Here is a 23,091-nt window from a genome sequence, read left to right on the forward strand (position 1 = left end):
ACCAGCCTATAGGTGGTGGTCCGTATGCCTTAGCGAGAGCCCGTTGTCCACAGCAGGCCCTGAACCTGGTGATTTAGGAGGGCTCTTACAATTTCACGCTTTTATGAAGCAAGCTTAATAGACGTGGTGCAAGCACTCGTTCTTCCTGGTGGAACCACACTGCCTACCACGAGCATTTAGGAACAGAGAGACTCTTAAGAGACACGAAGGCCGCCTCCTTGTTGTCTCAATGACCACTTCTTCTTGTGCAGAAACTGACCAGGCTTCATCTGAAGAAGTCACTGGGCTTCGACTCTCCTCTGATTTGAAGATGGTTCCAGAATTCACTGTTCTAATTGTTAGGAATCAACTTCTCATTTCCAGTTTAAATTGATTCACAGCCAATATCCATTTGTTCTTGTGCCAACATTGTGTTTTATCTTATATAGGTCCTCTGCCTTGGTATTTATGCTCCAGTGTGTTTGTAGACAGCAATCATCTCCCTTCTCAGCCATTACATGACAACTAAACAGTCAAGCTTTTCCAGCATTTTCTTATTAGCCAGCCTTTCCCTGTACCTACTGCCAGGGTAACTCCTCTGGTCAAGCTGCTGTTCAAGTTCACTTTCTGCAGATGGGTGATCAGAAGCACTCCCAGGCTTTGCCTTTGTCAGGTATAGGGGCACTGACATTCACCCGCTGAGATTGCCCCATCTGGATACATCCAAGGGCTGCATTGGCCCTTTCCACTCCTGCCTCGCTGTAGCGGCTTGGAGGCACTCTGCGGTCAGCTACTCCTATAACTCCTCTTCCTCAGGTGCTTGCAGCTCACAAGTTCCCAAGGTAAAAATGAAGTAAAGAACAGCATTCCCGGTGACTTTCATTCCTTTTTTTAGCGGTATGGTGTTCCTTCACTCTCCTACAGATTTAATCAGAATACTCCAAATATTTGTGCCAGTCCTTAAGGAAATAAATTTATCAGACCATCCAGGAAGAATCTCATTGCTAGCCTTCTGTACATCCGCTGTGCTCCCTTTCACCAGGTTCTGCTTTCATTTTGACCTTAACCAGCTCCTCATCACATGAAATTCCTGTACTCATCTCTGCCCCTACCATCTTCCCAAGTTTCTCAACAGATCAACTGCTTCCCTGGAGTCCACTTCTGGCCTATTGCTTTTCCTTTTCTGAAGAAAGCTTCTTCTGAGAAGGCTATCACGTTAGTCAGACATAATAGACTGTATTTTACCCACTTTCCATTTCCCGTTCATGCGCTGAGTTAGTCTTTAATTGAATGCTATTAACAGCAATGACAGGCCTGTAGCTGTCTGGATCACTTTTTCTCCCTTCTTAAATACAGGCATTATATTTGCCAATCTTCTTTTTCTTTCTTGTCCTCCTTTTATTTTGAGCCATTGATCTATTTTTAATCGATTGTCGATTCATTTCAGTCAAAATCTTGTTATGTCATTTGTCTTGAAATGAAAGATCACCAGTGGATTCCCACGCCCGAGCAGATATTTTTTAACCTCATGTCCCATTTCTCAGAGCTTTCTCCAAGCATTCCTTCTCCCCTGGATCCACCCTTGCTGGCAGGCTTGACAGGCTGCCTTGACAATGAGCCCCAAATTACACAGCCAAGCCTCTTCCTGCTACTGCTATGAATTTCCAGGTCACACTCTTTTCTTCTGCTCTGAGTGCAATTTCATCCTTTTCTCCCTCACAGCCTTAGACTCTATTTCTCCTGTTGTATCTGCTGTCTCCGCCATTATTCCTGTGGGGCCTTTACTCTTCAGTGTTTCCTTGCAACCTCATCTTCTTTTTCTCCTCTTAGTTCTCCAATACACCAAACATATTTCTCTGTTCCATTTCTCCTCTACTTGTTATTTTTCCTTTTCATGGTCCCTTGCTTTGATGGGTTACCCTTGTCTAGATATCTGCCTTTCCTTACTTTGCATGCTCAAGACATCTGCAGTTCTCCAGTTTTCTCCCCCTTCCCATCACGGCATCAGGGCCCACGGGCTGCCACAGGAGCTCCAGCACCACTGCTTCACATGTCCTCCTTCCCCGAGACCCTCCGCTCCTTCCCCTGCTCTAACAAGCACGGTCGGCGTCACTGCCTGCACTGTCTCTCCATTGTGGCTGTTGGTGCCACCACTTTCTCTTCCTTGTCCTTAAAAAAAAAACCCCAACAACACAGAATCCCCCTGCAGGCTCCCCAAGATACAGCTCTCCTTTCTTTACACTCCCCAAATAATAGCTTGCTTTTTTTTTGGCCAAACCTTTTGCCCTAATCAGCTGTATCTCTTAATTTGGGCCATCAAACGCTGCTGTGGGACCAGTCCCTCAGCAGCAGCCTTGCCCATGGCAGTGAGCAGAGCCACAAACCGGCCCCCAGTGCTCAGCCCTGGGGCCCAGGACCAGCTGCCCCCAGCAAAGAGCAGACCCAACCGGATGCCCCCGCACCCACGGGGCCAGCAGAGCCAGGCTGCCCCCACAGGGCCAGGTGCCCCCCACTGCTGCCCCCACAGCCCAGCCCCATCATGCTGCCCCTGCAGCAAACCCCACCCCTTTCCTAGCCCTATGTGCTCTGCCCCACTGCCAACCCCGCCCCTTCCCATGAGGGCTCCACCCCTCCCTGCCCCAAGCCCCACCCCCTCTCCACAGCCCCACCCCATCCCATGTGCTCCCCAACACCTGGCTCCAGCTTCTGGGAATTTAGCTTCGTTCTCCCATTGCTCATCTGCCTCTTCTGAAGGCAGCAATCCGACTGGATGGGTGTGCACATCTGCCCTCCTCTGTCCCGCTGTCCCCTCTCAGCTCTCTCTGCGCCCCTCGCAGAGCCGGACGCCCTTCCCTCTCCCCTCACTGCTCTGTCGCAGTGCAGAGAGCAGGCGAGCGTCAACCACGCTTGCTGAAGGTGCAGCTGTGGCAGCCCTCACCCGCCCAGGACTGTCAGACTATCACATGGGAAGGTCTAGAGGAACTAAGCAATAGAGAAGGAATGAAGTTTGGTAAAAGGTTACGACCTTAGGGATTAGCGAGGAGAATTTCTTCTGTCCACAGTGAGACTTCGCTGCAGTTGTACCTGCAGCTCCATGTTGCACCTCTTCTGCCAGCACCAGTCCTGCAGGGTGACTGCGAGTCACCCGCAGCTGGCCAGGGGAGGAAGGGTTGAGCCCCGCCAGCTGCTACGATCAACCCGTCTGCTGCATGAACAGTTTCTCAGTTTTCATTGTGGAAGTAGAAATTCTTAAAATCTTGGATTGCTGTGGAACCAAAACATCTATTAGACCATGTCTGATTTGTACAATAAGTCTGTATTTCCTTATAATTCACTGAACTCATAGCTATGAGTTTATTTTATTAAATACTCAAGTCCTGCATCATGAGTTTCTCGTGCAGCAAAAACATTGACGTTATTCAACTTGAGAAATCTGAAAGACAATTATAAACCTAGGGTAAAGTTAGCATGCGTGTACACTTGATCCTGTAAGTCTTCAGTGGCATCTTAGGTAAGTTTGCTAATTATGTGTCTACCTAATTATACACGGGAATTGAAAAGATGATATCCAGATTCCCCCCACCCTTTTCTTTTTAATCCTGAAAAGCTGGGGATTCTGCATGTGGTCCAATACAAGCAGTGAACTTGAAGTGGGCCTACCATGTTGTTTGAACCATTTCTCCTGAGGGTTGGACCCTAAAGCACCATCAACCGTGTGCCATTGCTGCACATCTTCTCTGTAACTCCAAGACCAAAAACGACAAGCTGATGACAGCTCAGAAACATCCACAGAAATTCCCTCCATCACCACTGCGTAGTGCTGAGGGTATAAACAGGCTTCCCTGGCCACTGAAAGAGGAGGCGTTTGCAGTGCAGAGCCTGCAGGACCATTAAATGCCATAACGCCGGCTCACGATTTCAACAAACCCAGATGGGTAGATAGGCCATGGGGAATGCACATGCTTTGCTAAGCTCAGGCTAATGTACTGCCTCCTTCCAGGCTCGATATCAACAGTAGTGACTCATCTGTGCAAACTTGCATCCTATTATTTACCCTGATTACATCATCCTGACAGTACAGGCCAATTACCCCATCGCTGTCCACATTACCCTCTTCCCCTTCAGCCAGAAGACGGAGAAGTATTTTCAGTCCTGGAATCTGAGGTCACTAAAAGCCCCTAAAGCTACCAGGAAACAACTCGAAACATTTTTGTAGCCAGCAGGCATAAAATGACCCCACTCAAAGTCCCTGGGGTAACCTGAGGCACCAGTTTCACTTTAAAACATCACCTGATAAAAGGCAGACAGTGAGATAAAAGGGAAGGTAAAAGTGTTACCCAGAAGCTTTCTGGTAGCACGGGGATGTGCCTGGGGCACAGATGCTTTGAGGGCAGATTTTCACCCTGGGATATTTGGTTGCTGGACTTTGCCTATCAGCCTGGGTGGGTAGCACACATGACTACGTGATTTCCTGCCAGAAAGAGAATTGTGCATCTGCCACATAAAAGCCAGCATCATCCCTGGCACAAACACTGACACCAAACTCCACAGGTTGGTACCATGAGCCCAGTGGAGCGTGAACCCCCCGGCCCTCTGCAGACAGGTCTCACGCCTGCTCTGGGCCTGCTAAAGCATCTTCATTTTTTCTTGGGGCAGGCAGGATAGCCTCATGTAATAACGTTAGTGCCCAAAGCACACACCTGCTTGTCCCCCTCTGAAGGTAATTTTCCAGGCAGGCTGCAAGCACCAGGCCACAGCATTTGCTCATAGCACTGCAAGTTCATGCCTCATCGCCCCTGCACAACCAGCTGGAAACGGCTGCCGAAGGCAAAGCCCTGCCTGAACGAGTTCAGCTGCCAGCATGAGGTGGCCATGGCTGCTGGAGGCAGTAGAGTCGTGCATGGCAGGGACTGCTGCATCCAGGGTCTCAGTGCCAGCATGGCAGGGATGGCCCTGCCCCCCAGGCTGCCTGGGGAAAAGGCAGCAGAGCCGTGGCAGGAGCAAAGAGCCACAGGAGCCTGAAGGCCGGGTGAATCGAGGCTGCTCTTCAGTGCCTGCACCTGGAGCAAGGTTTCCCCACGCGATACACAGGCAAAAGTGACTATTGCTGCAGTCCCAGAAAGGACTGGTGGGAGATTGGAAAGGGTCAGGAGGTTTTGGGGTTCAACACATGCAGCATGACCAGAGTCCTTCATCACCAGTGCAAATGTTCGTGCCTGTCCACATGCAACATGTCTTGGCAGGAGATGAAGCTCTGTGAGCTCTGCTTCTGGTGGGACCCCAAAGCTGCGCTCCTAGCAGAAGCTTTCAAGGGTGTCTCACAGGCACATATAAGCTCTTAACAGGAGAAAACATAGCTGATGTAGCATAGCCCTAGGTAGTCCCCTGAGTTACCCTTTTCATTTGAAACCATTTCATTTTGTCTTCGTGATGTAGCACCCACAGGAGCAGAAGGGCTCCAGCAGCCTGTCCCAGGCTGAGAGAGCAGCTTTGCAAAGCCCGGCAAGTTCTTCGCCCCTGGCGGCGAGTTCAGATTACAGTCAGACTTGGTGACTTGATGCCAGCGTGCCATGCTCTGCAACCACGTCCCAGGGCCCCCTGCACCTCTACGGAGCCAGTATAGCCAGAGGAAAAACATCTCCTAAGTGCCCCAGGCTGTGCTGGAGACTTTCCTAGGAAGCCTTTGCCCTTACGTTTACCTAAAACAGCCGCAGAGCCACCTGCAAAGGCTGCACAGCCCAGGGCTCCCCGGCGTGGCAGCCTCGGCTGGGGGGCAGCGAGGCCGAACCCGCTTCTGCTCACTGCGCAAGGACTCAGCCACACAAAGGACATTGTCAGGGCAGGGGATTGTTCTGGGAGAGCAGGCGGCACAAAGAGGGATTGTTTCTCCGTGAAACGAGGCCATGTTTTAGCTCTGGCCGGGGCTGGGCTTTGCCTGCCTCTCGGGGCTGCATGCTGGAGGAGAAGGCTGCCTGCGCCGGGGCGGCTTGAGGCACAGCTGTGACGGCGAGGACTCAGCCACCGTCCTCCCCAGCATTTCCCTTCTCATTTCTCCTTTCTGCAAGTAGTCAGCTCTCCAAAAAGAGCAGCGTTCATGGTGAGCATCACAAGCCTCCTGGATACCTCCATGCCCACCCTGTGCATGGGACAAGCTGCTTGTCCTCAGGCAAGGCGCAGCAGGGCGCAGAGGGCAGAAAGAGGCAGAGGAGAGGCAGCCCCGCGCTCCGCATACGGGTTGGAGCTGCCTGCCAAAGCCACAAGGCTAACTCCTGTTTTTTTAATTCCCTAGACACAAATGGTTCAGAGCGATGGTGGGAGCAGAGCCTGCACGTGAGTCATTCCCAGCTCGGCTGGGCAGGATAACCTCACGGGTGGCCCGGGGCTGTGGTCCCGGCTGGCATGTCCGAACTCCTGCCGAGCCCGGCAGCTCTGCGGCGTGAGGCTGCGCGCAGTGGCACGGTCACCAAAGCCCAGCGCAGCCGAGCCGCGACCCTCGCGCTGTTCTGCTGCCTGGAGCAAAACGAACTGGGCAGTGATGAGCACGACTGTTTCTGTCGCTGCAATGCCTGCGGGGACCTAAATACACACAAACAAGGCAGCCAGCATGATGACTCCTCAACAGCAGTTAAGCAGAACGCGTTTCACCTGGGAGATAGCAAGTGGCTCTGTATTAGGTGCTCCCCTAAGCTCTGCGGTACTCAGGGTGACACCTCTGCTGTAGCAGAGCTTGCTTGCATCCTGCCCGGCAGGACCCTGACTCCAGAAAGGGGACAGCACCCACAGGGAGCGATTATGCCTTTTTGGCTCAAAACATAGTCAGTAAACCCTCAATGAAAAAAAAAAAAAAAAACATGCAAAACTGCCCTGGAGCACAGTCATTATTTAGAGGAAATGGAGCTGTCATGCCACAAAGGATGGCAGGGTGTTAGCACCACCGCTAATTTGATGCAGAAGCCACTCTGACACTAAGATAGCAAAGGGAGAAGCCTTAAGATAAGCGGATAAATCAGTGACAGTATCTGAGCAGCATCAGCAAGATATTCACTGCAGAAGCCACAGTTCTTGATCTCCTGGCTTTGGGAAATGTGTCTCAGTCAGAAAAACATATGCTGTGATCTCTTCACAAAACACTCCCCAGCATGTGAAGAAAAAAGCATCTTCCTCAGAAAGGCCAAACAACAAACTCTACATTAGTGTTGAGCACTCCCTTATGTACAGGGTTTCCCCTGAACAAGTCACAGAAGGTTTTCCTTAATTTTTAAGCACAGATTAGCACCGAGACTAGCACGCTGCACTATCATAAGGACAATAAATACACTATGAAGTCACATCCAGTCTGAATTACTTCTATGGCATATGTTACAAATACACCCAAACTTCCCATCCGTCGAGTGTATACTTACTTCCACAGCATCTATGTGAGGTACAAAGTGGTAACGTTTTACTTCTAAGGCAGGTTAGGGTTGATGCACTTAGTTGCAAGGGGGAAGCTCTATGGGATCCTTCCAAAATGTCTGTTTCTTTGGTTTTAGACACCAGCTATCTTTAAGAAATAACCTGGCTTTCCCAGGGCTACCAAGCTCAGGAGGGGGAAGCCAGGGAAAAGCAGAGCACCAGCCCAGTGCTTCCACCACCATGCCATTTTTTCTCATTTTGTACCTTTGACTCACTAGCTGTTTTCAGGTGTTTCAGTTTCCAATTTGGAGGTACATTCTGCCCACGTTTCCCTTCCCTGTTTGGTCTTCCCTATATGAAGCGCAGGTGAAGCTGCTTTGGGAGCGATGTGGATGCTAAGCTTGGCTTTTCGCATTTTGGCAGCACGTGCACAGTTGTGCTCCCTCTTAGCATAAACAAGGGATCAGACTTCCTCAACCCAATCAGCAGAATACATTTCCTTTGGCCACAGACATTTCTGTCAGAAAGGTCAGATCATTACACCAAAAAATATTCATATCCAACCCGTCGGCCCAAGGCGCGTCCCTGCCTTCCTGCCTTAGCTTCAGTGCTGCGAATAGACAGCTTCAAAAGGTCCCTTCTCTCAGCTGCCCCCGGTCTTCTCGGCCACATCTCCCTCCCTCTGCCTGCACAGCCTGCTGGGCTCCCCCCTCAAGCCTTACACAGTTCACCTCTACTGTAATGACACACACTTAAAAAATGCAGAGGCTAAAAAACAAACAAAAAAGTGTGTGTGTGTGTGTTTGTGTTTACCAAAACAAGACACCTCTATGCACTTTTCACCTGGGACGTGACAAGAGAACAAACTATGGCAGATGTTAGCTGTGCTGTTTATGGATGGCACAGAGGTACTCTGAAATGGTGGCAATAAACGAAACTTCACAACTTCTAGAGGAGGGACAGAGCAGAGCAGCGTCAGAGCAGGCTGCAGGGAATCAGCCGGCACAGCCTAAAGTCCAGTACGAGGTGGGACTGGTGATCGCAGTGCAGGAAGGAAAGGCAATAAATCGCTCTCCTGCATTTGGGAGGAAGCCAGATGAAGTACCCATGTCACGAGGGTGAGACACTTTCCACTGAGACGGTAACTCAGGAAGATGTTAAGCAACAGATGCATAAGGCAAATGTTAAAAACTCAGCAAGTCCAGATATCTTACACCTCTAAGTTTTAAAAAAGTCTTTTTTTTTCAATCTGAACTGTTAATGTTGATATCTAATACGGCAAGGAAGACTTGAGAAGCTCTGGAGATCCAGAAGAAAGCTAATATTATGCCAGCATTTATAAAGAGTAAACAGGATGGCCTTGTAAACAGGTGTGTCATATAGTCATTCCATGCAAAATAATGACTGAAAAATATGTGATCATATTGATAAAGACTTAAAGCAGAGAAATATAAATACCAATTAACAGAACTTACAGGCAATAAACTTGCCAAACTAACGTGATAGTTTTTGTGCCACTCTATATTTTTAAATATCTGAAAGACATTTGACTTGTACTTCAGCATGTGTGATCAAGGAACAAGGATATCTGCAACCTGGTCAACTGTGAGAAGAAATGCTCCCTGGGGAGTTGGCACAGGTGATGTATTTCTAGCAGGAATGCTAAATAGCATAAAGCCCTGGAAGGAAACAAAGGAATGACTGATAAAGTGTGCAGTCACGGGAACTGGGGCATGGCCAGAAGTAGAGACACCAAGTCAGCGATCTGGAGCTGTTGGGAGCATCCAGGCAGTGGGGCTGCATGACAAGACGCGTCCGTTGCCTGCGCTGGAGCCCAAACAGTGCCCAAGGGGAGGATTTGGGTGCTAGACTCAGTCTGTCTGGGTAAATCAGTACTTGTGCTCTCAGTCATGCTCCCGCAACCCATCCGAGGCCCAAAGAGCCAGGCAGCGCCTGCCAAGCCAGGGGCTGAGCTTGCTTGCTGCTGAAAATATACTACCAGGAAGAGTAGTGTGTATACACACACACACACACACACACACACACATACATAAAATATGTATTTTATATATATAATATACATATATATATATATATATATATATAAAAATATATATAGTGGACAAAGTCAGGGAAGACCCCGTGAGGATTTGCCACGATGCCCTGGGTGCGGGGGGAGCGCTCCGAGCGAGGCTGTGCTTTTATTCTGATGCAGTGCACGAGGAGCGGTGAATCCCAGTTGGACTTACCGGCCACAGTGACAATCAGCAGACCATGAATTTCCAATGTGAGTTCATGGGTAAAAGGCCTGCTCATGTTCTCTGTCTACACATTCACGCACTGGCAGCGACGGGATGAGAGGTTAAAGTAACTCTGCGTTTGACGTTCCTGTTCCCACAGTCGGAATACCGCGTCCGAGTCCAGCGTCCGCAGCTCCCAGAGGTCACCGATACGTAAGGAGGTTTGAGGGAGAGCCAAAGACTGGAAAACAGAAAACATGCCTTAAAGCAAAAGGCTCTGGAACCTCCATCAGTTCAGTCTATCATGAAGGATGAGGAAAACTTGATCATAACGATATACAAATTCCCCTCTGTGGGACTCAAGGGCCCCCTCCCTGGCTGAGAAGAGCCGGCGATTTAAAGGGAATTAAAAAAATAGAGCCTCAATATTTAAGGTGCAGGCCTTTTACAGTACAGAAAATTGACCTTTGGAACAACCTACCAGCCACTACAGCAGAAATTTATCAGTTCAAGATCAACTGTTTTGCTAACAGCAGTGCTCTAATGTAGACAAGAATGAATGCAGGGCAGTCCCACCAGCCTGTGTCATGCAGGAAGTTACACTGGCTGAGCCTAGCAGGCCACTCTGACTCTATAATCTATGGAAAAAACCCTGCCTGTCTTTCCCTTCCTCCCGTCCAAGTGTGTGAAAGGTCTGGCCTGCCCCGCTGGAGGCGTTTTCGGGAGAGCCAGGTTAACTGCAGTGGCAGGCGGCCCCCACGAGCCGCGCTCCTGCCTGCCTCACATCCGCAGCGTGCCGGGAGCTGCTGGTGCCATGTCCGTGGGAAACTAGCTCCAAATCCCGGCCGGAAGCAGCCAGGCGGTGCTGCGAACCCCTGGCCCCTCTCTCTCACCGCCTCTGGCTGGCCCGGCTGCGCTGCGCTAGGCTGGCCTCATGCCGTGCTTGCAGCAGGAGGACAGAAAGAGGCATTAATTCAGGGAAGGAGCTATAGGCCAGATATGGTGTGCCCTTTCTGCGAGCTCCAGGCCTTGGTTACTACAGGTGGCTCAGAAACATTTCAGCTCTGTAACAAAGCCAGTCTGGAGGAACCAAAAGCAAAGCAACATCCCAGTGCTGTGACTCCATGCATGACTGGAGACCATAGACCATGAGTGCCAGGGGTCTGACACAAGCTTCTCTGACAGTTACTCTGTTTTCCTTCCCAGTCAAAGTAGGGATGGGAGATAGAGTGGGAAACAGCAACCCACATGGTGCTCAGCCTGTCACAGGGCACAGCTCTGTGGGCTCCTCTGGCCTATCCTCAGCAAAAAGCACTGCACAAAACCCTCACAGCGGAGCCAGCAGCGCGTCCCTGCCTTCGCACTAGCTCCCTGCAATAGTCAGTGGCTCCACAGAGAGCCCATGTGTGTCTGGAGCAAAATACAGTCACACCAGTCTGGCCGGGCTGTTTCCATCACTGACACGTAGCTGGGTGCATTGTGGGGGAGCTGCTTTGCTTACCTAGGAGCTGTTTGTACTTCCAGACGAACTTTCTACTTCCCAGCTCACTGCTTTTCCAACCACAATCTCCAGAACCTCAGTAAAACAAAGATTACTTCTAAGGGGCCACAAAACGTAACCTAGCAAAGCATCTCCCTGGTGAACAGGCTTAAATGCACTGCAGGGTCCCTGCCTCCACTGGACAGTTTCTAGTTTCTACAACTCAAGATAGGTTAACAGCCACTGCCCAAGTCACAGTTTTGTGGAAGGTTTAGATTTGGGAAAACAGTCCACAGCTTGCACAAATAAGCTCAATCTGATCAGCTCAGAGACAAGCAGTGCAGGAGCAGCTGCAGGCTGTATCTGCCGAGTGGAGATTTCCTCACCCTTGACTGCTGACAGAGGCTATTGAGTAGAATACAGTACTGGCTTTCACCACAAGTCCAAAGGGAAGTCAAGGCAAAAGCAGCAAGAGGTGAGCTGGTTGTCTTTAGGATAGTGCTGCATGCACTGACATGCTTTGTGGGCATGCATCTGCACCCTTTACTCTCAGGGGAATCTTTCATTGGGCAGATTATACGTTACAGCTCAAGGGCAGAATGTAGAACGGGGACAGCTCCATAATGTCCAGTTCCAAAGAGAAATGGGCCAGAGTTTACAGCCTGGCTGATTCAGGGGTAGCACAGCCCAGAGCAGAATGAAATAGCCCTCTGAAGAAGGAGATTAATCCTAAAGTAGCTAAGAAACTGTACAGGAACACAGAAGCAGAGAATTATAGAAGTGAAATCAGATCCAGCTGGGATGTGCAGCAGCATCAGAATACAAAAGCTCTGTGCTGTGCCTGAAACGCTGCTCTTCTTGCTGAGGGTCCTGTAATAGTCTTTCCCAGTACTTAGCTTTCTGGGGAATAGTCATAATGGGTTTACAATGAACAAGATGTGTACTGCTTGTGCTTGTAACCTGCTGACTCACTTTATAACAGCTCTGCATGCATAAGCCCATAGCTCCAGCATTCAGCTGCCAACATTTCTTGTGTCCTTTAGACTGGAGATGCTCTACAGCCTTACTCAAAGGGAAGCGAGACTCCTTACGACCCGAGAGACAGACACTGGTGTCACACTGTGTACAGAACGTGGTCTTTATTCGACAAGAGGGAATATATTTTCTGAATCAACAAACAGCAACCAGGAGAAGAGCGCTCCACGCAGCTCTTCAGGTTCTGTATCAGGAAAGAGCAGGAACACCCTCAACCAGACCTGAAGAAGATGGGATCAATACCAGAAGTAAAGCCCATTGCTCTGGCTGAACAGGGGAGTTCTCATCCCCAGGAGACATAGCCACCAGCAGCTCTGCACAAACCACCTAGCACTAAATAAAACCCAGGGAAGGGTCTCTCAATCCCCAGCTCCCTGGATACGGTGTGGGTATGTGAAGAGATTCCGAAGTCCTAGAAGGAATCCAGGTGTGGTGGCTGCAGCAGGAACAATGATGGTAACTGCTATTCCCTGTGTCTGGTTCATCTCAGCTCACCTCTGATATGGATGCATTGAGGCAGATTTGATGTTTGTTTTTATGCCACTCGGCATCTTTCCTGGAGAGATAAAAAAGAAGAAGTAGTACAGAATCAGAAAGGACATTTGCGGAGGATCATGCAAGGAGCACAACAGTCCTGTTAGGGCTTCTGTTCCACTCCCTGTACTACCCTAGGCTTACTTGCTACAGCATTTTCCAGTCTGTCATCTAACACAATCAATCTCTCCTACAAATTATTGAGAAATCCGTTGAGAAATCTCCACGACGTTTCCTGTCAGGTTCCCCCCACCTTACGTCTGTCCTTGTCCCATCCTAATCAAGCCTTTCTTATTGCCAAGAGGCTCCTACAGAACTGTGGGACTTTTCACGCTCACAGAAGTTGCTGACAGCAGCACGGAGATAAGAAACCAGACTGCTCCCCACGTCCATCCCAGAGAGGCAAACACAAGAACCTGTATGCCCTTCCACATAACACCATTTATAGTCAATGCATATAATAAATTATTAAACCTCTCTCAAATCTCTTCATTTCTTTTAATCACATCCACCTCTTGGGCAATATTACTCTTTGCTGATACCAATCACACACGGGAGAGTGTTCAAAGACATCATACAGGCAGCTTAGGGCGTACCATGCCAGATAGAACTAAGATGATCAGAAAAATACAAAAGGACAGTGATTAAAGAGCAGCACAGAGGGATATTCAAAGGACACTCCTCCAGAACGTGGAATGTGTGGCAGGACAAAAAAAAAGATTTGATGAAGAACTGGCTAACAGAGTAAAGATTATTAAACTTTTTCAAACAAGGCAGGTCACTGCCTGCAATGAGCTGGCAGATAATCTGACATCACTTCAGTGCTTGCTAACAATCAGTAGACAAATAATGTTAAACATCCAAAAGGAAGAGTGAACAGGACTGTCCACAGACATCTGGAATGCTCTGAGCAGTTCTGGTCCTGCAAGCCTTGAAAACATATAGAAGAGGTGCAGGAAAGAGTGACAAGGATGCTCCAAGTTACATAATAATTTTCAGACAAACACATACTCAATAGACTGAGATTCTTGCTCTGAAACCAAAAATAGATGGACAAAGGGAAGACGACACCACAGATTTCCAAAAAATTAAAACTAGTACGGAGAAGGTAAATGAAGAAGGATTATTCATGGATTCTCACAATATAAGTAAAAAGGAAACAACCAATGAAATTATCAGGCAAAAGATTTAAAAACAAAAAGGAAATTATTTTAAGCAAAACGTGCAATAGAACTGTGGGACATACTGCCAACAGATGGTGTAGAAGTCAAAACTGTAATTCAGGAAGTGAATACAGAAATTGATGGCTATTCTACCTACTGGTCTTCAAGCAAATTCTAGCTCAAAATATCCCCCAACAGCGACTGCCGAAGGTGTCTCCCAAGGTATACTTTGTTCTTATATTCTTTCAGCCTCGACTTTGGCCATTATTAGGAATTGGATGATGGGACAAAGGGACCTCTGGCCAAACCCAGTACAGCTGCTTTTATCAAAAGGGAACTCCAGGGTATCAAAGGCTGTACAAGTACTCTTGTTACCACCATGCTCAGCTCAATGCACAGAAGCAATTGTCTTCCCATCCGGGAGACAATGTCAGTGGGTACACAGCCAAAAATCACAGGGGCCTTCTTTGTTTCCAAATCACAGTGGAAATTACTTTCTAACTGTAACATAAAAACATCATTAACTTAGGATTAATATTGTTGATCAAGTTCATTTCTGAACAACGCACTCATTATGCAGGCAACAAAACACCAATTAAAATATCGGATATCCAGAATCCCAATTAACATAAACATAAGAACAACAATACAGGGTTAGGCCTCCAGGTCCCCCAGGCCAAACCCATTTCTGACAGCATCTCACAGAGATATTTAAGGAGGAATACCAGAAGAGGACAAGCCAGTAGTGATACCCTCTGCAAAATACCCTCTCAGCCTTCAACATGCTGTGGCTCAGGGACTTTGAGTCAGAGATGGTGTCACCAGGGTGATTAGCCGTTGACTGATTTTTCATGCAGAAATGTACAAACTTACTTTTCTGTTCCATATGCACTTTATATATTTATCACTCACTTGGGCAATGCGCTCTACAGTTTAATTATTTAGTATTCAGAAAAGTATCTCCTTTTGTCCTAAAGGCACGAGCGGCTATTTTCAGTGGTGCACTTCCTTCCTGCACCATGGGAAGTTGTGAACCATCACTCCCTATTCACCTGCTCTATACAGTTTAAGATTGTGCAACTTCCATACATTCTTCTCCCTACTCCCAAACTCTCTTTTTTCCATGATCAAATGTCATAGCTTTCTGAAGTCTTCCCTTATATGAAAGCCTTTCCAGACCTTTGACCATTTTGTCATCCTTCCCTGAGCCTTTCCAGTTATATTATAACTTTTTTACAAAGGGAAAAGATCAAAACAACCTATAATATTGCAGGTCTGGGTGCCCAATAGAGTTAAACAACGGCCTGATGATATTCTTCGGTTTCCCTGTTCCTTTTCTAACAGTTCCTAACACTCAGTTTATATTTTTGGCCCCAGATGAACATCCAATTGATGTCTTTACAGAACTATGATATCACATATCTATTTCCCAAATACAGGTAAGTAGGTTAGAGTCCAGGCACTGGATATGTAAAGTTGAATTGCTTTTGCCCATGTGTTTCGCTTCATTTTTAATAAAACCGTAATCTGCTATCATTAAACCTATCATGATCTGCTATCATTAAACACTTACTACATGAAATTATTCTATAGCTCTTTACAGACAGCTTTTGGGTTTTTCTTCTACTTTAAATAACTCATTATCAAACTTCTCCACCTTTTTCCCTATCTCCACTTAAGTTTAACAGCAAAAGCTCCACCATAGCCCCCTGCAAGATTGCACTGTGATCTCCCTCCATATCTAGCCTTGTGCTCCTCATTCTATCACTACACATGTATTGCCATGTGAGTAAGAAGCTGAAGCTGGATGGCCAGAATCCATTTCGGCCTTTGAGCCAACTTCAAGCTAGTATCACTGTTCTGTTACAATTTCTGTTATTAAGACCGGAAAAATTCTGTTACTACAGGGTTATGTCTAAAAGGTGACCGGGGAAAAAATCTCTACATTTACTGTTTTTCTTTCTTGCTCCCTACGTTTCAATCACTCTCAGATATACTATTTACCTGGTTGTCCTGCTTGTGCCATCTGCACTCCTGCCAGCATTGGCTGCTGCTGAGCCGGTGCACCTGACATTGGGACCTGCTGCATGCCTGAAGCCCCTGCAATGATTGCACCAGCTCCTGGTTGACCTGATTGGACAGATGCCCCTGAGCCAGGGGGTCGACGGTTTGACAGTCCCTTCCCAAAGGCTACAGCTGCTACCAGAGCATTGGTATCTGCAGGGTTGAAAGTCTGCTTGTTCTGTCGTAAACCTGTAGAAAAAGAAATGAATTTTGGAGCATTCTGGCAATGACGTCTGAAAATTAGCTTAGCTGGTCCTGAATTTACTTTTCTGACAGTTTGGAGCATGTGACAGAGATCAGCCTCTAACAGTTTGTCCCACAAGAGTCTCAGCAGGATCAAAGAAGCTGCAAAATCCAGGAACAGTGAGGTTCCAAGAGCTTTCCCACGAGAGCAAGACATACACTCCTCAGGGGAGGAGCTACCTCCTCCACACCCATAAGAACGCCTCAGCTAAGAACTCTTCCACGTCGAGTCCTATGGCAGGTAACAAGCACTGAGTTTTAGATGTTCAAAGGTAACAATCGCCTTTCTGTGGCTCTTGAGCAGCACAGCATCTATAAGAGTCCTGTGACTCTTAAATCTGTTTTCCACAAATATATTTCTTTGGGCTGTGAGAGCAAGTTTGTTGCTGCCTCCAGTAGGCCTGCACTAAAACCCTTTCCTATAGTGGACTCCGAGCTATCTGCTCAGAAAACTTTTGCGTCAGCAACACAGGACTAATGATACGTATCTCTGTGGTAGTGCTGCCATTTCTCTTCTTATCTAAAGGGAGAAGTGATGTGGTAGTGACTATTTCTAAATAAAAAGGACTGCCTCCAGCAGCCTCCATTCATATATCCTTGCATCATCAGTCTCATTGCTGCTTTGCAAAGAAGGTACCTCCACACATATGCAACAGGTCAAGGCAACTGCGTTAGCCACCTAACATGCCACTGCATTTTCACAACTATTTTAATCTGCGTCAATCAAGGCGTTTTCTTGGTAAACACCAAAGTCAGCACTTATCTCCTCGAAGCGGGGGTATAGCAAAGGGTTGGAATGACTTTCTGCTACGCATAGGTCACACAGTACAGCGCTAAGAACAAGTAAAACACATCCCACCCAAAGGACACCTTTTCAAATAAGGGAGTTACAGGACAGCCCATCTTGCATCTGCCTGATCATTTTCATCTGTACTGCTCATCTGCATTCCCCATGCTTTAGGCTCTGTGCTTTTCCCATTCTGCCACTGCTTTCTCAAGCTTGCTGCTTAGACCCTGTACGCTAATTCCACCTTATACCTCCACTTTCAGATTCACGCTCCTCCTTGCTGATCTTCTCCAACAGATTTGAGCACATTTTGTTCAGACTTTGGATCTGTTTCTGCAAAATGAAAACAATGAGAAACCATCAGAATACCTCCAACTCAGTACAAGCCAGCAAGGTAAGTGAACAAGCTTTCTCTTCTCCAGGGTTTGTGTAATCAAACATAAGCATTTTGGTAGCAGAGCCTAAGGAGCCCCATTCTAGCATATGTAGGAGGGGACTACAAGGAGGCGATAGCCTTTGCCTTTCTCTGACTGGTGTGATGGCACCTCCTGCAGAACAGGAAGCGGGCTGCATACCCTTGCTTTGGGAGACTGCGGAGGAACCCAAACTCTGAGGTCAGCTGGAGAACTCTCAGACAGAAAAGGACATAGAAAACAGAACTGTGAGATGGAAGGGTGAAGGAGGCAGAACACTGGAGCCAGAAAAGCAGGGAACTTTGTGCCCTGGGACTAAGGAAGGGGCAAAAGCATCAAACTCTTCTTCCCCTACCTGCGCCACATCAGGGCTGATTCGAGCTGCATCTGTGATCAGTTGCTTCTCCTGCTCCTCCACCTCAGGGTCAGGTTTAGTTCGAAGATGGTCAGGCACCACCTCATGGCTGAACACTGGCACACGCCCCTCTGTCTGCCGCTGCAATAGTTGGACAAGCCACACTCAGAACCCCCTCCTCCAGCCCAGCACTCAAACAACTCAAGACCAGAGCACGGGCCACGGTACAGGAACAAGGCTAGCAGCATGCTGCAGGGAGACCTTGATCCATGGAGCATTAGGAAGTTTCAAGCATTTGTCCAGGAATTTGCGCTGTGTCCATTTAGTCAGAGCATCCTGTAGGGGTCTGCAGTGCTGTCCTACCTGCTGCCTGCCAGCACAGCCACAATCAGTTGAAATGTTTTCACACTCAGTGAGAGACTTTATCTTGCCAGCGCACACTGTAGGTTCTGTAACGCACCCCATGTTGGTCTGACAACAAACAGTGCAAAACTAGGTGCAGATGTCTGGCAAACAGACAAACTATGGCAGAGAAAATAGAGAGCTTGCGAGACCTCCCAGTTACACAAGGGGATACTACAGCTCCGCAGGCCCTGATACCATGAAAATAACATATTTATGAACAGGAACACCTCCTGTAAAGTGTATCCAGAGCAAATAGTTGTAGGGGAAAGCTCCCCAACAAAGCAGCTCCCGGGCAGAACAGCTCATCATCTTTTCTTTCTCTACGCACAGAGCTGAGAAAAGGCCAAGCCGAAGGAACAGCAAGCTGGAGCAGGTACACAAGCACATTCTGATGCTCCAGAGGCATCACCCAGAGGGAGGTTTCTTACCATGATCTCCTCATCACGATCTGGAGACAGCACTAAGGGTATGATAACCTGGTTTCGCAATAGTGGGGTTTTCTCATGCTTTAGCACTTTATTCAAGGTGTTCAGCTGTCCTGAGAGCAATGCAAAGCTGTCCAGAACTGAAGGCCTGGGAAAATAAACAAAGATGAGAGATCATGGAAAGCAATACTAGAGATGGCTTTTACTTGTTCTTCACTCATATGGCTGGGAAGTGTGGAAATAGCGTTAGTATTGAGTCTACTCCACAGAGCAAAGACTAAAACCTAGGGCTGAGCATGCAGGAAAGGACAAATCACGGTCCCCAGAGACGATGCTGCAACAGCTCAGGGACGTTGCAGGCACCACTGGAAGGGGCAGGTGTTTGGGATGTCAGTAGCCTACGCAGAACTTTCCTTATCACTGTAACTCTCCCAGTAGGATCCTAAAGCAAGGTCTGAGAGACAATTTAACTCCTAAGCAGTACAGTCAGGCGACACACTATTTACAGCTTGGCTATTCAGACCAAGTGATAATGAGGCAAAATAATAGACAATCTCATCAGGGAAGTCTCCTTCAGCTTGTTCTCTTCCAGGGATTCATCACCTCTTCGGCCTTCTGCAACACTAACTATAAATGCTAATTGCCTTTGAAGCTCTGCTGCAGTGGCAGACACCGTGTAAGATGCTGTATGGTTTATTAAGCTGCAGATACATCATCCTTATGCTCCTTCAGGAAGAGGACGCGATCTTGCAAGTCTCTCAAACTACCTGGTAAAACATGCAGAACCAGCCTACAGGTGCAAGAACTCCGTTTATACCAGAGGCAGAAAAAGCCAGAGGTCAAGAAGTGCAGAAAGATCAACTGCTCATTTTATAGCATAAGAAGATTTGTAAGATATTCTATCCAAGAAGCTTCCAGTCACTGTGGACACAAGCAACTACACAAATTACCATAAAAGTGCCCAGGTTAAAGGGTGTTGGCATGACTCTGTTGCCATATAGCGCAAGACAAATGTTTTTCAGCTGTTTTGTTAGTGGAAGAGGTTAAGTGGTTCCACCAGTAGAAATGTGAAAAGCAAATTTAAGCCTACTGACAGTAGGTTTGTGTTTTTTAATTATACTTTGTGTTCCCTAGAGCAGACTCTGGAACAGCTTTGGCAGTGATGGACAGTGCCCCCAGCTCTGTGAGACACCTTACCATGTGAGCCGGTCATACTCGTTCTCCAGCTTGTAGATAAAACTGACCAAGGAGTTCTTCAGGTCGGCCACCTGGCTGATAAGCGCCTCCAGGGTCAGCTCCAGCTGCTTTTCCTCTCTCTAAAAAAGGCAGGAAAAAAAATGAGGACAAAGCTTGCCACTTTTCCAAGGACCAGAGGGGTCCATGTGCATGTGTTCATAGCCCTCCTACGCAGGGACCCCTCTTCAAGGGAAGGAAATAGAGACCCTGGAGATAAAAATCCTGTATCGTCACACTGACCTCTTCTTGAGTAAGAGCACTCAGGCAAGAGACTTGTGCATGAGACAAAGCCTCAGCTGCCTGCCCTCATTAAGATCCAGATGAGCACAATGAAGACATTATCACTTGCATTTTCTTTTTACCACCTCAGACAGTGTCATCAGAGTTAGCTCATGCCACTTCTGTGAGCTGTTTAAGCTAGCCCAGCTCAAGGTAATTAGCATTCACTCAACTCCTTCTGCTAGCAAATGTGGATACAGTAATGTCTTCATCCAAAGCAGCCGTGTGCAAAATAAGCATCGGGTCCGTGGCCTAAAGACTCCAGTTTCTACCCTTCATCTCATTCTTTACCTTCTTCCTGCCCAAGTGCCATTTCTAGCTGCTAGAGAAATTAGGAGTTCCCATTTTACTTGTGCCTTACCAGTTGTGGGAGGCACTGCTGTAATAGGGATCATACAGAACCTGGACACACATGCAGGTCACCTCCTGCCTTTTGCCTGAACTGCACTGATTAAATTCCTTTTCCACCAACATCCCTGGGTGAAGTAGGATGGCCACAAGCAAAAAATCAGAGGATAAGGAATCTGTTGCCAAAGATACCGAGACAAAAACCCTCTTGCAAAAACTCTCTAGAATCTTTTCTGTTCTTATATATTCATACAACAGAAGAGTTGCACAAAATACAATTGAAGTTCCAGCCCTAATAAACTGCTAATATAAGTCAAGCGCTGTACAGTAATAATCCACCTGGAGGGTGGGACATTACAATCAAATAATAGAAAGGGAATGCCAATTGGGAAAGCACAGAGGGTGAATCATTCTGTTTGCATGCTTGCTATGGGGTTTGTTTGTTTATGTTGTTCTGTTTAAATGAACTGGACTAGCATGAGCTTCATTGAAGAGATTATCAGGTATCTTCTATATCCATGAGAACATGAGATTTTTCTATTTAATTTATAAACTGGTAAGAAAATAAAAGGTATCTTTAGAAAACACTGACCAGACTTCACTTCACTTAACCACCTTCAAAAAAAAGGCTGAGTCAACTTTGGTAGAATCTGATCCCTAGTCCTCGAAGCAGATTGCTGGGTGTTGCATCTGAAGATTAAAGCACTATAGCTCTCCTCCATCTTGTGATGGAGATGGGCAGTTTCTGTGCAATTAAGAAATGAGTCTACAACTCGTTGTGTGCACTATGCTTGTGCAAGAGAATTAATCAATGACTGTATTACAAGTTGGGCAGGTAGCCAGTGTTTATTGCAGAGGTGCCAGGCATATGCATCTAAGGCAATTCATGCAGCCTATGGCCTGTGCTTATCCAAGAGGCCCTCAAGAAGACGAATGCAACCATATTGCCCACACATTGTTCTCACAGCAGCGCCTCCTCCAAAGCCGTTAAGAGCAGGAAGCAGATGTAATGTGTACAGGCTTCACCAGTGCTTAAGATCAGTACTTCCAAGAAGTTCTGTACCTATTGCAGGCACACAATATATTCAAGCAGTGCTTTAAGGAGTTTGTTATACAATACTAGATTATCCCAAGGTAGCAAAGAGAGGGCTTATAGGAGAGATTGCTGAAGGACCTCCTGATACTGAGTGACTGGGAGGTAAAGGTTAAATTCAGTGTAGGTAAACATAAAGCAATGCACGTGGCAGAACAAACAAAAAAGGAATCTAGCTCCTCATAAACAATGACATTCTCTGAACTGATAACATTGTCACTCAAAAACCAAGATCTTTGGAGTATCCTCCAAAAACAATCAGCCCAAGGCTCAAGAATCAGTCAAGGAAACAAAAACAATAATAGGATTTATTAGAAAAGGAACATAAAACTAAGCATCATTATATCACTGTATAAACATATGCCTCGTTTTCATCGTGACTGTTGTTTGTAACTGTTGTCCCTCTATCTCAGAAAGGATATAGTAGGAGTACGTACAAAGAAAGGCAACAAGGATGATCGAAGACATACGTCAGCTTCTACAGGCATAGCAGTCGAACATAGAAAAGAGACCAGTTTGTGTGAGCGGCAGAAAAGAGAAGGAGAGACAATATAACAAACATCAGTACACGAGGAATTGCATGACAATCCATTTTCACCTTCTTTTCTGGCATGACAATTAGGAAACTTGAATTAAAGCAGGAGGTAGCAGGCTCAAACAAACCAAAGGAGGCAATTCTTCACAGCCTGTTAACCTGCCATTAACCTGTGCAACTCCTTTCCATCGGACATTATGGACGCTAACAATTCCCCAAGGTTCAGTAAGTAACTGGATCCTTCTTCCATGGACGAAAGTTTATCAAAAGCTATTAAATACATGGGACCCTTTAGCAATAGTCTGCACAGAACAGCCCTCAAGCATACTCTGCTCTCACCATTTTTCCCGGGCACCTACTTCTTGGCTAGTGTCAAAAACACGATGGGGGGGGGGGGGGGACACAGACCTTTGGCCTGATCCGGTGCAGCCACTCTCACCAAAGGCTGCACCGGCTGCTGAGAGGGAACAAGAGACTCAGTTATCTATACACATACTCAGTCTACGCGTGTGCAGCAAAAGGAGGTTGCTGCACAGGAAAGCACTGGACAACAGCTCGAGGGCAAGGCCAAGCTCCCAAAGAGGCGCATCACGGCTGGCCTGCGGCGAAGAGCTGCTGCCCGCCCGCCGGGCCGCTCGGCGCGACCCCATCCCTGCAAGCAGCCGAGCAGCGACGCGGCCCGGCAGGTGCCGCCGGGCAGGCGCCTTTGACAGAGGTCGGGGCCAGCGTTGCCGACTCTGCCTGGCTGCTTGCACCTCTCCGGGGCGCAGGGGAGCCGAGGCCCAGCGCGGCCTACACACGCTGCGCTCGGGCCTGCGCAGAGCCGAGGCCCGGGAGCCGCGGGCGGCCGCCGGCCGGCCGGGCCCGAGCAGCCGCAGCCCCGCGCCCCTTCGCCTTCGCCCTCGCCTCGGGCCTGCGGCGCCCTCAGAGCCCCCCCGCTGCCGGCGGCGGCAGCCGGGCCGAGCCCGACGCCCCTCACCTGCATGGCGGCACCGCGGCCGTTGCCACGGGAGAGCTTCGCTTCCGGGTCAGGGCGCGCAGCGCGGGAAGGGCGGGGCGGGCGGAGGGCGGGGTCAGAGGGC

The 23,091-nt window shown here is 48.0% G+C and overlaps 1 protein-coding gene and 1 long non-coding RNA gene across 2 annotated transcripts; both read right to left on the reverse strand.

Annotated features, from left to right (window-relative positions):
* Window positions 1–3,004: 3,004 nt before the first annotated feature.
* Window positions 3,005–10,450, reverse strand: LOC138068042 (uncharacterized). The gene is made up of 3 exons (XR_011142591.1): window positions 10,096–10,450; window positions 9,624–9,855; window positions 3,005–3,244 (listed from the first exon to the last, which is right to left on the reverse strand). It is a non-coding gene; the product is annotated as an uncharacterized lncRNA (long non-coding RNA).
* A 1,768-nt stretch (window positions 10,451–12,218) lies between these two features.
* Window positions 12,219–23,087, reverse strand: MED8 (mediator complex subunit 8). The gene is made up of 7 exons (XM_068952829.1): window positions 22,989–23,087; window positions 19,716–19,834; window positions 18,522–18,666; window positions 17,689–17,829; window positions 17,172–17,253; window positions 15,831–16,079; window positions 12,219–12,685 (listed from the first exon to the last, which is right to left on the reverse strand). The coding sequence occupies exons 1-7, from the start codon at window positions 22,992–22,994 to the stop codon at window positions 12,621–12,623; spliced, it is 807 nt and encodes a 268-aa protein (XP_068808930.1). The 5' UTR covers window positions 22,995–23,087; the 3' UTR covers window positions 12,219–12,620.
* Between the last annotated feature and the right edge of the window lie 4 nt (window positions 23,088–23,091).

Source organism: Struthio camelus, chromosome 8, assembly GCF_040807025.1.
Source record: "Struthio camelus isolate bStrCam1 chromosome 8, bStrCam1.hap1, whole genome shotgun sequence".
NCBI lineage: Eukaryota > Metazoa > Chordata > Aves > Struthioniformes > Struthionidae > Struthio > Struthio camelus.